We start from the raw sequence: 15422 nt of genomic DNA on the forward strand, positions 1-15422 counted from the left end.
TTTTCACACCACTAGTGGTCACCAGTGATCACTTACGTACATTAAATCAAATAATCATGTAAATAACTGCTCAGGCCGAGTGTTTTATTACATTTATATACTGTATACCTGTATTATTAACTTTTGGCAGCCCTGTAGTTGAGCAAAACGTATTTACAACAACGTATGCATAAACCTAACGTACACGTAATGTCGCGACTGGTTTTAAAATCTGCGACTACACATAATATATGTACATATATGATTTGCAAGGATTTGAGCGCTATATGTATATATGTTGATAATCAGGGACACTTGCATTTTATATAGTAGTTACATTACTATAATCATTGTAGTAAGATGTACTCGTGTACAGTTATTGTGTAGTGCTAGTTTAACACTTTATAGATACAGGCATGTTTTTTAAAGTTAAATCTGTAGCTATGCTGTGAGTATTTGTATATCAAATCCTGCTTTTCCTCTTTGCAAAGTACTAATGTGTCATTATGAAATAGCCTAAAATAATGGGACTTGTGTACTGAAGCTGAATCATTATTTAAAGCCAGCAAATGATTTAACAGAGGTGCTGATGAAGGTTGATGATGCTCTATTTTGTAGTTGACTGGAACCCACACAGCTCAACATTTTTAATTAGCTCAGCTCTTCTTTTATGTCCAATTTGCCAACAACCCCCTGCTCTGCTTTTATTGTTTCATGCTGCCACTGTCGAACCGTAGCACAAAGAGCAGGAAGTCTATGTAAATGAAGTAATTACTTTGGATATCTGGAACTTGAGAGCTGTTAAATGTTATTCTGAAACCACTGAAAATTAGATTAAGGGGTGCAAAGTCAAGTGGAAATATGGAAATGCAGTTTTCTTGGCTGTGTTGTTCGTTAGGTGCGAGTAAGCTGTAAGTCATTGAAAACCTTCTCAGGTGTGTGAGTGGGAACACTGTGGGTCTTTCCGTGGCTTCTGATTTGCTGAAATCAGAGTGTCTCAAGTCCTCTTTGGGTATCATTGGTGCTATTTGTTCATGTGTACTTGAGCAGACATCCATAATTGCAGTCAGCCATTCAGATATCAGTCATTTACAAGAGGATGTTAACAATCCAAAGACACTACTTTGTACATGTTTCGCATCATCGCTCATGCGGAAACAAAACAGTAAAGCGTGTGAATCATACTTAAAATTTGCGAGCTGAAGGCTTTACTGGGATTTTAAGCAGGCTGTTGTTTTAAATCAGTATTGCTTTATTGATTTTTTTCCCCCTGTTTCTCTAATCCTTCCTGATCACTCCATCTCTATGCTAATGTCATCTGTAAAGATGTGTTTTTCCCCAGCTTTTCCTTATTGGAATTCTTGTGTTTGGACTACATACAAGCCTATTTAGATTGTGTTTAGTGTTTCATCATACGGCTGCTAGGCTACAATTTAGCGTTTTTAAACTCCCCCTAAGAATCACTGCCAGTGTCCAAGCAGCCAAAGAGACTGTAGTGGCAAACATTATTAAATTTGTTGCATTTGGATGAATCAGGGCTCTATTTTTATCATTCTGTCTGCCTTATCCTCGTTGTTACAGTCCTCTCAGTCTTGTGTAGACCCACCTCTGTGTGCTGTCTGGATAAAAAGAAGAAAACCTACATATTAATTTTACATTTCTTTTTCTTTTTTAAGCTTTATAGTCTCTGAAACAACCATATGGCGTTCCATAGGCTCTGAGGTTGCAGGATCCGATAAACCCATTTGTAAAACGTTTTACTCTCGGCCCGTTATGCACGAGACCAGAGTGAAATAGAGAAGGACTATTTGAATTACATTCACACAGAAGTCCTAGACCCCAGTTCTGAGCTGACTTAATGACTGTGAGAGTCTTTCCCAGCGAGGTGAGTGTCTCGTAGCGGAGCTCATCACATTCCACTTTGTCAGAAATGTAGGTTCTTTCAAAATCTGTGTCAAATTATGTCATCCTGCGCTTTCTCACATGCACGCAGAATGTGCTTTTACTACATCAGCGAGGGAGAACAGAAGATTTCTCTGCTGCAATCCTCATGATTAAGAATTTATCCATAATATTATTATTTGTTTTTCCGTGAAGCCCTCAAACCTCAAAGAGTTTTAGCATCTTACAGACCATAATTTTCCTCTCATCTCGCTCATTTCCAGGTGCAGCAAAGCTTTCAAATGCTGATAATCTAACACTACATTTCCAGGGTCGTCAAACAGCTAACACTCAAAGTTATCGACAAGCTGCCTGACATAATAAGCAGTCCAGAGCAAGTAACCGCAAATCCATGAGGATCTGGGTGGGTGTCCACAGAGCTCGAGGAGAGTAAATGATTGACTTGCATTTGCCAGGATCAGAAAGAAAACTCTACATAAATGGGAGTTGTGCTCTGTTTGCTAATGCATCGGTTACGTTGGCTTGATTAGGTGGTAATATGTTGTTTATGTTGCATGTGTCGCCTTTTCTCAGCCCACATTTTGTTACATATTTAAATAAATGTAGGTGTAGTTCAACTTTTTCAGTGCCAAAATCGAGAACACTGAAAGTTTTTGGTCGTGCTCGTGTGTGTGTGCAGTGGGACTGTTTAAAGAGCATATTTGTTTAGGAGGAGGAGGTACAGTAAATGGTGACTTCACCTTGAAAACCTAATGCAGAGAAAGCGCTTACACGTTAAACACCCACACCGACGTGCATCACCTATTCTCGCCTTCCAGTCTTTGCTACAGCTTCTGTGCCCTTCCCAGGAGCAGAAGCTGATTCATGTGTGGACTCGCACACAAACAGCACAGAAACACAAACACCTTTTTGCTAACAGTATATCTTGGAAATGAGGTAATAAAACATGCGAGTGATGTTTTTCCTCCCAGCTCTGCTTGTAAATCTAAAATTCCTGATTTTCTGGACTACATCATAGGAATATCAGCGAATTTGAGAGGTGACAATCACGGATATTAAACAGCTTTGTCTGCTTAATCAAATTTAATCACTCGATTCTATGATTTGCTACTTTGTTGTGCTTTAGGACCTTTATGTGTCCGAATGATCCCATGAGCTATGTTGTCAGTGGAATTTGCCCCATGTATAGTGAACCAGTGCAAACTGGTCCTGGGTGATTGCAACTGCAAAGACTACAATGATGACACGTTACCCTGTCATATCATTGTCAGTTGGCATCTGAGTAGAATAGTAAAATATCAAAATATTCAGTAGAATATCTTCCTGAGATCTCCCAGATGAGGGTCTTCGAGCATGTCTTGCTGGGAGGCTGCAAAGCAGACCCAGGGCACGCTAAGGGTTCGACTACTTACATCATGACCCAGATAGGTAGGTAGGTAGGTAGGTAGGTAGATAGATAGATAGATAGATAGATAGATAGATAGATAGATAGATAGATGGAAATATTGGTAACAATATAAAACATAAGGCGTGTTTCATGGAAACTTGTAGCAACAATACGTAGTGTGTAATCAACTGCGATGAGAGAAAAACATCTCAACACTGGCTGGGTTCATTTTCAGAAAAGAAGCCCTCCGTCTGTCTCCTGTGGTTGACAGTGAGCAAGCAAACAAACCTGACACATTTTCACACACAGAAATACGACTGACCGTGTGTCTGTGCAGGACGGGAGTGGTTTCAGACACATGCAAGTCCCCTTCCTGCTGTGAGAAGGTCACAGTCCCGCCTGAACCCTTATGCGGGATGTCTAGAAACCAGTGCCACTGTTATCAAACAAGCTAAATGTGTTCACTGACTGCTCTTCGACTGTATAGACTGCTCTGATGGTAATGGACTGGTTCTTATATAGCGCTTTTCTACTCTTCTGAGCACTCAAAGCCCATTCACCCATTCGCACAAGCACATTGTTCTAAGTACTGTAACATTCACACACATTCATACTCCGATGGATGCATCGGAGAGCAATTTGGGGTTAATAGACTAGGGGAAGCCAGGAATTGAACCACCAACCTTCCGATCAGTAGATGACCTGCTCTACCGCCTGAGCTGATGGCAGCTCGAGTAAAGAAACGTGAGCCGTCTTCCTGTATTTTTCAACTTGTCATTTGACCCTGAAGTGTAGGCGGAAGAATACATGTGGACAAAATACTGTGGTGATGACAAATACGCTGTTGGTGACTGTAATTTCATGTTTTGCTGTATTGTATCATAAACAGAGGCATTCCAGGGAAGAAATGCGGGACCATTATTGTGAAAGCTGAGGAGCTGAACAACTGCAGGGTGAGAAAGTGACTTCTACCTCTGTTTGCTAAATGCTGCATGTGTCCGTTTTCTCTGCATGTTTCACTTTGTACAAGTGCTTAAGGCACTATGGAAAATTAAAGTTACCAAACCAACTTTTTCCTTTTTCCACATAATACTAATACTTGACTTTTGCCATCTGCCGAGATTGAATAATTTATACTGGCACAGTCCGATATCCCCGTGTCGGTGTTGTTCCTGAGTCATCATAATTAATGTTGGTCCAGGTTCGACCAGATGACCAGTCACCTTGCTGTGATCTCGTGGTTTAGCACCATGGACACACAAAAACCAAACCCCTGTAACATTAACCCCTCCCCTCCTTTTTTTATCCACATCAGCAGGTTTTTTCCATGCTGCAAAACTATGACATCACAACAATGTGAAAGGAAGCATTCCTTCAAAGGTGTGACCCTGTGCGCTTTGTTTCCTTCATAGTATGCTAGCTCTGCTGCTAGCAGAATAAGCTAAATGGATTATGACGGTTATTCGATTCAGCCTTATGAGTCACGATTGGATGGATTTCAGGTCCAAAATTTGTAATGATGCTTCCCCAGTTACAGCAGCTATTTGAATGTCGGTCTTAATTTTGCATGAAAAATGGCGTACCTCTTTTTAGTGTTGGCAAGAAGCTGAACTGGCTCGAGCTCCCTTTGAATATCTGTTTCATACAGTTCCCGAGCCCACAAAATAGAGAACCGAGGTTAGCAGATTCAATAAAACACAACTGTAGACAATAAGTAATACAGTTTTTGGATCAGTCTATCATCATGTAAGACCTTTTTATTTTTCTTTACAGTTACTTTGTGCTATCATAGTCATATTGAGAGGAAACCCGTATTATAAACGATGCTGCAATCAGAATATTCAGCCTTCCACCCTGACTTAATATATTCCTTTCACTCTCTCCTCATTAGGAATCAGTGATGATGCAGTTCTGTGGAAACAAGTTGGACAAAAAGGATTTCTTTGGCAAATCCGACCCCTTCCTGGTCTTCTACAGGAGCAACGAGGACGGCACGTGAGTTCCCGTCTCTTCATTGCTTCGCGCCCCCTTTGCTCCCTCTCCCCTTCCGGGTCTGGTTTAATCCTTCCCTGCATCCAAAGGAAATTGCTTTCATTGATTTGTCTCAGATCAAAAGCCATCCTGCCTGTTTAAGCATTTATGTGAGTGACATGTGGAGACGCTAACATGAGCAACGTGCGCACAGATGTATGTGAGTGTATCTGGAAGCAATAGGATAAGGATTTTGTGTGTGTGTGTGTGTGTGTGTGTGTGTGTGTGTGTGTGTGTGTGTGTGTGTGTGTGTGTGTGTGTGTGTGCGCGCACATCCGTTTTGTTTGTGTTTTCAATCCAGAGCGCCCCATGAACACTCCTCTCCATCCTGCAGTGTGTTACAAGTCAGATAAAACCTTCTGCTCTGAGGGTGGGAGATACCAAGTCCACTTTCTAGCTGAGGGACTAATGAAATTAGCTTTTTTCCCCCTTTATGTCTGTGTGTTTGAGTATCAGGAAAGTACTGCAGCGTGCACACTCTTCCACTCAAAGTGGCAGGAAATTAGCTGGATGTCTCTTTAATTGAATACTCTTGTTTTTATTCCTGCTTATGTTTATTTCTTTAATCCATCTTTTCCTTTCTCCTGCTGCTGTTTCTGTGCTCTGCCTTGCCCTGGTGGAGCTAGAGATGCTCGAAAGCACAATAAGAATGAATAAAATGATGTTATATTGTTTTGTTTTTGTTTTGGGGTTTCTGAGCAACAAACTTGGAAACTCCAACAGTCATCCCTGTGCTACATTTCACTTACATGTACGAAATACATGTGACGTCCAGTTAGTGCAAAATCTTGGAGATAGAGATGCCCCGTCTGACAAGGTAAATTGGGACAGTCAGTTACAATGGGGCTGATCTATACATCTCAGTTCTGTGCTCGCCACACTTTTGCAGCAGCGCCCCAGCTGCTAGAGGGAGAGCTACCGTAGCGTGGAGGAAGCCAAGAACAGTGTGGAGGGACTCGGTGGCTGCAACGCCAGCAGCTTTTCTTAGTGTTTCTGCAAACTAACTGCAAACCTCCTCCTTCTCCGTTTTTCTGCCTCTCGCTTGCTCTCAACATAACAGGTCATCCACTCGATTAATGTTATCCTCACTTCACCTGCGTCTTGTCAGCTCCACTTCACATGTGAGATGTGTGCAGGTGAGCTCAAAGTGAGCCCGAGAGCAAAAAAAGGAAAAAGTAGCATGACCGTAAATGACAGCACTATCTGGTAACCTGTAATGACTCTCCCGCTGAGCTGAAATGACACCAGTGTAAATAAATTAGCAGAATAATGGAAATCAGTCTTCTTGTTATCCGTTTTCTTTATCTTGGTACTTCCGTTATATATGTAGTAAGGAATAGAGCTTATTGGTCTAGCAGTGATAGCAGCAGTAAACCAAAGCCAGGAAATACTACTCGGACAAACACCATTAAGCTGTTTTGGCTTTACAGTGTTGCACTTTCCTCACTGCCTCTCCTCCTTGTTGTCTCTGCAGGTTTACCATCTGCCATAAGACAGAGGTGGTGAAGAATACACTGAACCCTGTTTGGCAGGCTTTTAAAATCCCTGTTCGAGCTCTTTGCAACGGTGATTATGACAGGTATGTCTCTTTTTTTAGACAGCAGCTATTATGGCAGGTTAAGTACAATGCAGCGACCAAGACGGCCATCTGAATCATCCAGGGGAGTTCTTTTCAGTACGAAAGGCACTCAAAAATGCCATTTTCAGTAATACATACACCTCTGATGATTTCAGTGTCTGATGGCCTCTTCAGGCGGCGTAGCGCTAAAACATTACATGGGTGTCTGTGCCTTACTTTCTCTCCCATCTGCTTATTTTAGAACAATATTATCTATAGGGGTTAATTAGCGTCAATTATTGTGTCACTTTTTTATTAGGGTTCATTTTAAATCACAGAAGCTGCCCATCATAGAGCGTTTTCATTATGATTAATTTGTGAGGTCTCTTACTGTAAGCCATGTTTTGGAAATAATCCTGAAATTGATGTAAATAAATGTGACAGTGAAAATATATTTACTGTATTTTGCAAGGAAATTAGCATTTGTTAAATTGAGTACAGTGCGAATGAATAATGCATGATACTGTTTGCAGCTGCCAAGCTTAAATATTACATTTGTCAGTTTCAGCAGGAGGGAAAAGTTGATGAGTGTAGATGCATGATTTAGTTTTCCTCTGGAAAAGTGTTTGGCTGTCATGTTTTATAGTAAGATTACTTCATCAAAGTCGGTGCATGTTTATACATTTGAAAGCAGCGTAGCGGTTTGACTTCTAAATGAAGCCTGTGACTGATGTGTCATCCAAACAATGCTTTTAGAAATATGCTTCATAGTCGCTTTGGAAGAAAGAACATATTATTTTCTGGTGGTCGGGTTTATATTTAGTTTAGTGGGGTCAATGCACAAGCAACAGACTGCTAGAAATGGTTTTGTCATACCAGGATTAAGTGAAGCAAAGATCCAGAGAGCAGCATTTCTTCATTGTCTGCCCCCAGCATTTAGTTTGTACAATTCAGTCCCCACACACACTCACACACACTATATGTTACAAAATATCTGATCTTATTGTTTTTTCCATTGATTTAGAAACTGATGTTTGTTTTTTTCTTTAGATTTCTTTGCAAAAAAACTGGCGATAAAACAGTTTAATTAGTTAAGCACCCCAGTACCGGGGGCAAAAGGGACGAGATCGCAATTAATCAGTTATAACACAAGGTCAGAAATATAAGTCTCGACGTGTGTAGCATCCACAGAAACATCTGAATCTCAGCTAGAATATCATATAAACCATTTCTACAACCACCAGAAAAAGCAAAGTCATTAGAGGAAAATGTGTATTTCCTGATCAGTCGGTGAATAATTGCTGGCAGCCGCTAAAGCCACAGGATGCAGGCTTAGAGAAATGTCAGTGATCTGCTGATAAACACTGATTTTAGGGAAAAGTGTGCATTGCTGGAGGTTGCTGTCAGCGGCTAGTGTGAAATTGGTCACAAAGTGGTTTACAGTGATGCACCGAAAACTTTCAGGGGATTACTTTGATTGCATTTGGAGTCACCAGGTGAATCATCAGTGCAATGAAAGCTTTAAAACTATAGTAGTAAAGCAAAGCTTTTGCTTTGAAGGTAAAATGTCTCATTTTCTGCTTTGCTTCAGATTTTGTAACTATCACTTTGCTGACGGTGTCTTCTATATAAAGCTTGGGTGACTGTGGCAATTTGTAAGCAACTAAAGCAACAACTGGGATCATCACAGCAATCACCCTGTTGGTGACAGCCAGCAACTACTCACCCACCAGTTGGAGATACATTTTTCTCTAGAGGACTAGTGGGTCTCAAGGCCTCTGAATCTTTAAACAAGCTGTTTTAAGTCCTCTTCTTAAAAGGCTACCCAGCATTTCATTCAGCTTTCTTTAAGAAATTGTGAACTTTGCCAAAGATGAGCATGTTAGGGAAATCTTTCTCACCAAACTCATGCACAGCCAAGAGGAGAAAAACTGAAACTGAGCATTTGCAGCACCCTGAACTACTAATATCCATCCATCCATCCATCCGCTTCCGCTTATCCTTTTCAGGGTCGCGGGGGGCGCTGGAGCCTGTCCCAACTGTCATAGGGCGAGAGGCGGGGTACACTCTGGATGGGCCGCCAGTCTGTCGCAGGGAGAGACAGACAACCATTCGCACTCACATTCACTCCCAAATGCACAACTATGGGCAATTTAGATTGATCAATTAACCTACCCCCATTAACTGCATGTCTTTGGACTGTGGGAGGAAGCCAGAGTACCCGGGGAGAACCCACGCAAACACGGGGAGAACATGCAAACTCCACACAGAAAGACCCCGACCGTGTCACCGTGCTGCCCACTAATATCTACACCATATTAGTAGTAAATATATGCCCGAATATAAGGAGGAACATTATAGGTCCCCTTTAGAAGTTTTACAATTTAGGCATAAAGACAAAGCTGACACATTTTTGCATAATATCCTCGAATATCTTAAAGAAACATCGCTATGTGTAATTATTTGTTGTGCAACATCTGTTTTACTTTACATCTCAGCAGAAGTCCAAGTGAGAAAGCAGATTAAAGCAGATAAAAATGTGTGCCTCTCTTATGACAGCCATGTGAGTCCCGTCTCCTGCGTCGACAGCAGCTGTGTGGGAAAAGGGCACACAACAGGGTTTAACATAGCTAAACTAACAGACAGCAGCATCGATCTGAAGTTTGGTCCAGTAAGCTTACTGGATGAGGTGAGACACAGCGTGCCTTATCAATAGAAGAGTCAGGAAGCTCAGTGGACTCGCACACAGAAACACAGACACGCAGGAGTCGAGTGTGTGTTTCTACAGTCTGGGAAAATAGATAACGGGGAGCTCAGGCTGGCAAACAATAGGGAACTGTGTCTGTCTGTGCATAGATGCTGTGGTCGGCCTGCAATCACTTGCTCACTCTCACTCAAGCACACACACACACACACAAACATGTACATTGAGGCTGTGAAACTGCTGTCAGTTTCTCATCACATCATCAAAGCTCACCGTGACAGGATGTTTCCTGCTGAGCTGTGGCACAACACCGACTTAATAAGACACCCGCCTATATAAACACATGAAAATACATTTATGCCAGACAGATCAGCACATACTTGTACCTCTCCAGGAGACAACGTTACGCCAGCCAGGAAACACACTCATCATCAGAGTGCTCATCATTATCAGACAGCCCATTCCCACTCCTTATCTTTACAGCTTTCTTTCCTTTAATGTCCATCTGTCTCACTAAGCAGCTCTAAGGCCCATTAATGATGGTTTGCATTTCCACTCTTTCTCATACTGGGAGATAAAAAGGATGGAAAAAGTGCAGCTTTGGCTTTGATTTCCAATTAGATACTGCAAGTTTAGAAAGTGGTACAGCATGCGTGCTCCCAAACTGCTTTTCACTGTGAAAACAACAGCCTTAATCGACTGGGATTATATGAGTACTCATTCTCTCCAGCAGAGTGTTTTTTGCTTCCTCTGTTTTAATTTGCTGTTTGTTCTATGCCCCACCACACACACACACACACACACCCTCCATGTGTCACTCCCTTTTATCAGGCAGAAATAACCCTCATATTGCAGATATTAGTTGATGGCATGATAGCGCAGCATTATCTGCCTCCTGCAGACTGTTCTGTTTTTATTTATTTTTCTACCAGCTTCCTCATAAGCTACAATAGGATGCAGAAAATAGATGTATTTGGAGATGAGGTGTACAGTGACAGGCAAACAGTGTGTTGGAATAAAGATAAGCTGCAGAATGGATCTGCTTCCACTAAAAGCTCCATGACATCGAAGAAAGAAATTGGCATTCTTCTGGTCTCGGTGTACTTCATCATTTTGCAACATTGTGTCTTACTTTTTAAATATGTTGCATGGTGCAAATAAGCATTTTAATGCCTCCAGGAGTATAAAATTTAGCTGCACACCAGCAGAAAAAGTTGTTTTGTTAACCTGATTCTAATCTGCTCCTCCCCTAACAGAACAATCAAGATCGAGGTGTACGACTGGGACAGAGACGGCAGGTAAATACTTATCGTAATAAGTCATCTGTCATGTAAGCTTTTACATTACAGGCTCCAGAAGCTCACTTCACTCAGCTCACGTAAGGTGTAAATACTCTACAGCTAAAATAATAAATGCTGGCATTCCTGTGCTGCTGCTATTGCTTTTAAAATCAGATTTACGGACATGTATGTTTGCTGTTTATATTACATGAACATTTTCAAATGGTACAAACTTCAAGGCCTGTTGGACTGAATTTTTTTCAGGGATATGTAGTTGTGTAATGCTACAATTGTCACGTGTGGAGTGTGAGTGAGGTGGACCCAAGAGCAGACACAGGCGAGGAGATGGGACCGAACTTTAAACAAAAACCGAGCCTTTTATAGCTGATGTCAGAAGGCAAAACAAAAGCTAAGACGAGTGCAGGGAAGACAACTAAACTGGAAAACACACTATGAAAACCTATGATACTAATTACTGTACAAGACTATGAAACAGTGATTAAGCTATGACACTGAAGACTAAGTCTATGACTGTGACTATGAGAACCGTGAAAACTGTGACGACTATGACGAGACATAACTGGGAAGGTTACACCGACAACGTGACACTGAACACAGGAAGAAAGAGGACTTAAATATACAAATGAGGAGATCAGGGAAGTGGAGACACATGAGGAAACAGCTGACAAGAATGAACATAAACTAAGCACATAGAACATGGAAACAAGACTTTAAAAATAAACAGGAAACATGACAAGACGCAGACATGCCACGAACTTGACAACAAGAACCACAGAGACATGAAACATGACAGGTAGACACACAAAACAGGGAGACTTAGAACAGGGGAGAAGACCCAAAACGATCCACAAACAAACGACTAGAACAGCAACGTAGGCATCGTAGAAATTAGATAAACTAAACTGAAACTAGAACACAAATTAATAACAAAATACGCTAAAACTCAAACACTGGGGCACACGACCCTGTACCATGGCAACAATCATACTAGAGACAACAGTGGTTGGAGACCACGAGATGACCACATTTATTGTTACATTTTGCAGTGAACGTCAATCATTTTTCCTTTGAAATCGTTGCTTTGAAAATAGCAACAGGTCTGCAGCCACTCACAGCCAGTTGCTATTTTCGAAGTGATAAAATGCGATAAAATGGCAATAAGCTGGAGTCAGTCTGCTATCTTTTGCTTTCTGTTAATTATTGTTCTTAATTATTTGCAAACATTTGCCAGTCGGTCTGAGAGTGACTGCAGATGGTCTAAGTTGGATGTCCCTAATGGATGCTGCAAAAGCCCACAAAACACAACGGAAATAGGAAAAAACTGATTTCCAAAAGCACAAGGGAAGTGTTTCTGGGGAGACAATAACCCGACGGACCAGTTGCAGGAACCAAAATATGTTAAGAATTGCATCGGGAGACACTTAAAAGAAGTGGAGAGACTATCGGAAAGAAAAAATGAAAGGTAAGCGTGTTAGCTTAACTATTAGCCTAAAAATCCGTTATCAGTAATAAATGAATCATGATAAAACACGACTACCATATTTTGGTTCCTGCAACTGGTCCGTCGGGTTATTGTCTCCCCAGAAACACTTCCCTGTGCTTTTTCCTATTTCCGTTGTGTTTTGTTTGCTTTTGCAGCATTTTTCTTATTGCTGGTGTTTTCTTAAGTTGCAGTCCGTTTGGCCTCTCAGGGCCACTGTAGAAAATAGCTATAGCTTTTGATTCCTTCTCAAGCTGCAAGCTTGTTTATTTCTTCTGTTAAGCTGAGCATTTTAATATGGTCGTCTAAGGTGATTAACTGGGCTCAGATTAGCTTAATTGGTGTAAAGGTGGTGTACAAATCAATATCTAATAAGGTGTTCTGCACAAGCAGTTGATCAGGAACAAGACAGAAAAGATCAAAGTAATAACTGTTAAAGCTCTGCATTTTTACATTTTTCAGGATGGTTTTCCAGAACTGCTGAGTGTGACTGTAAGGCTTTCAGGGCTTATTGTACAGATATTAATCTGATATGCGCTGATAACCTCAGCGCTAGCAATCACTGATAAACAGACAGCAGTGCCTCTCCTTATTACTTTGTGTCTTGATTGCATTAACATTCAACATGTCAGCTTCCTGCACCCAGTTAATCCCTAAGTCACACATAATTAACAGAAGTCTATGTTTTCAGTAGGTAAGAAAGCTGAGTACACGATCGTCAGCGATTGACTGCTTAATTATGAGTCTGGATTTTGGCTGCTGGCATTCAGACAGAAAGAAAACGCAGCAAAATTTGTCAAGCTGTAGTTTAACAGTTAGTTATTTCTCTATTCTTTGTACTTTGGAATCTATTCAGTGTCACTCCTAATCTGAGCCATAGTGTGTTGGTGTATCTTTCTCAGTGGGGAAGAAATGCTGGCAGTGATTTTTGTCCATGACAGTGTTTTAATCCTGCTTTAATCCTCCGTAACAACAAACCTCCTAATTGTTGCTCTGAGGTGTATATGATGTTGTTTTTTTTCTGGGATTCTTATCATTTCATGTTGATTTAAAAACTTCAAACATAAAATGGAATCTTGTTAAATCACAAGACGACAACTTCTTTTGCCTTTTTTTTTTTTTTTTTTTTAGGTTTTTTGGCTTTTTAATGATCTCTGGATTAGAAACTAGAAAAATTACATTAAAATTAATTGACAAGATTGACGTTTTTCCTCAAGCTCTCTTTCTTGTCTCCTTTCTTCTTCATTTCTGTTTGTAGTCATGACTTTATTGGAGAATTTAGCACCAGCTACAGAGAACTATCCAGAGGACAGAGCCAGTTCAACGTCTATGAGGTGAGTTTTTCCTGCATGTATAGGAATGTTAGTGTATTTAAATTCAAAGCTGAAGCTCCTATGGAGACCAGTGTACAGGTTTTACAGTGTGTTTTGGGTTTTTTTGTCTGGAACCTTTCTGCTGAAGTTTAACCTGTGTGTGATGTCATGATACCAAAAATGTAATTAGTTCCAATCCAAGGACATTTACAGCATTCTCAATGCACAATTTTGTACTGCAAAAAATACACTGAACTTTAAATAATGTAAACAGTAAAAAAGAGAAACAACTGTACAGAACAGAAAGTGTCAACGTTCTATTTTGGTAACAGGAATGGCTACCAAGTATCCTACTAATGGTTCTACAAGATATAACATTAGTTACACTATGTTAGCTTAAGCATTTATATAATCTTAGCCATTACTAAAATTTTAGTCTAGTGAACATGAATGATTTCACAGTAATAATGCCAGCTGTCTCAAACACAGGATATTGAATGTTAAAACAAGCTGAATCTTCCTTTGAGCAGATCTAGTTACCAGACTTTTAAGTGACAATTTTGAAAGGATAGACTAAAGCAGTCGTAGGTGTACACAGTCCCCATCAGTTCCAGAGGAACTGCAGCCTCAGTCAATACACTGAAAGAGTACAATTGTGTTTTCTGAATTTGGCTTTCACTGAAGTCAAAATGTATCGTAAGTGTAAGGGGAAAAATGAAGAAGGGACTGACTCCAAGCCAGTTTTAATAAAGCCAGTAATTTGAAGCTACAGGTTTTCACAGATACAGTTGATGTTGTTGCTGATAGCATGAACTTTGCAGTAGATGGTATATATCGCCTTAAGTTCAGCATTATATCTATCACTATATTTGTGCTGTTGAAATGACATTGAGATGAGAGGGTGAAGTGCTAATTTATGAGCTAATGCTAGCTATCATGGTTAGCAAGGTGCACAGATACTGTTTAATTAGTGCAAACATTCAAATAAAAAAGCAAAATTTCACTCACCAAAGTTGAAAATGCAAGTTTTGTTGGTTGGTTCAATTATAATAGAGCGAATGTCTTTAAAAGTAAGTAAGTAAGTAAAAACAAGGCGCTTTGACTTGAGGCGTTAAGAACTAATAGCAGATCAAAACAATAAGCATCGAGTTTCTGTTTGTCTAACTGTAAGGGCAATCTTCATTTTACTGCATACACAATATGAAGGATTAGGAACTGGAAATGTTACTGACATTTATGATATATAGTCAGTTACAAAGCTAGTGTAAAATTCAAGAAAGAGCAGAAAGATAGAGTAGACCAGGAGCTGAATCTTCTAGTGAGTTTTACAGTTTACATTAACTTACGTGCTTTATAAACCCACTGTTAAAAGCCTTTTCTTTGTAAACACATATCAAAGTTCATCCTGTAGTCATAAAGCTAATAGCCTACACCTAAACAAGATAACTTCTGACCATAATTTACTGTTGGATGCTGCCAAACACAAAAGTTTCTATTACAACTGCAGCCTTTCATCCTGAGTAATACTGAGAGGCAATTCAACAGCAAATATCGAAAAATATCTTTGCAATAAAATAGGAGGACTGAGATTGTTTGGTACTCACATAGAAAGTACTGAACCATATGGCCACATATATTATGTGGAGAAATAATTGGGGAAATTACTTGCTTGAAAAATTTGAAAAGTGTAAATAATAATAATAAAATAATAATATCTCCTGGCAGAGTGAACCAAAACTAAGCCGAAACTCCTTTCCATTCTGCCTG

At 40.2% G+C, this 15422-nt stretch overlaps 1 protein-coding gene across 1 annotated transcript in view; it reads left to right on the forward strand.

Annotated features, from left to right (window-relative positions):
• Positions 1-15422, forward strand: part of LOC102193326 (copine-8) — a 104888-nt gene that overhangs the window by 56081 nt on the left and 33385 nt on the right. Inside the window, exons 7-11 of the mRNA XM_005725098.1 lie at positions 4158-4221; positions 5160-5263; positions 6774-6878; positions 10818-10859; positions 13601-13676. Coding sequence (XP_005725155.1) covers positions 4158-4221; positions 5160-5263; positions 6774-6878; positions 10818-10859; positions 13601-13676 — 391 coding nt within the window. The remainder of the gene's footprint in view (positions 1-4157; positions 4222-5159; positions 5264-6773; positions 6879-10817; positions 10860-13600; positions 13677-15422) is intronic.

Source organism: Pundamilia nyererei, unplaced genomic scaffold (assembly GCF_000239375.1).
Source record: "Pundamilia nyererei isolate P.nyererei 1_Seehausen unplaced genomic scaffold, PunNye1.0 scaffold00014, whole genome shotgun sequence".
Taxonomy (NCBI): Eukaryota; Metazoa; Chordata; class Actinopteri; order Cichliformes; family Cichlidae; genus Pundamilia; species Pundamilia nyererei.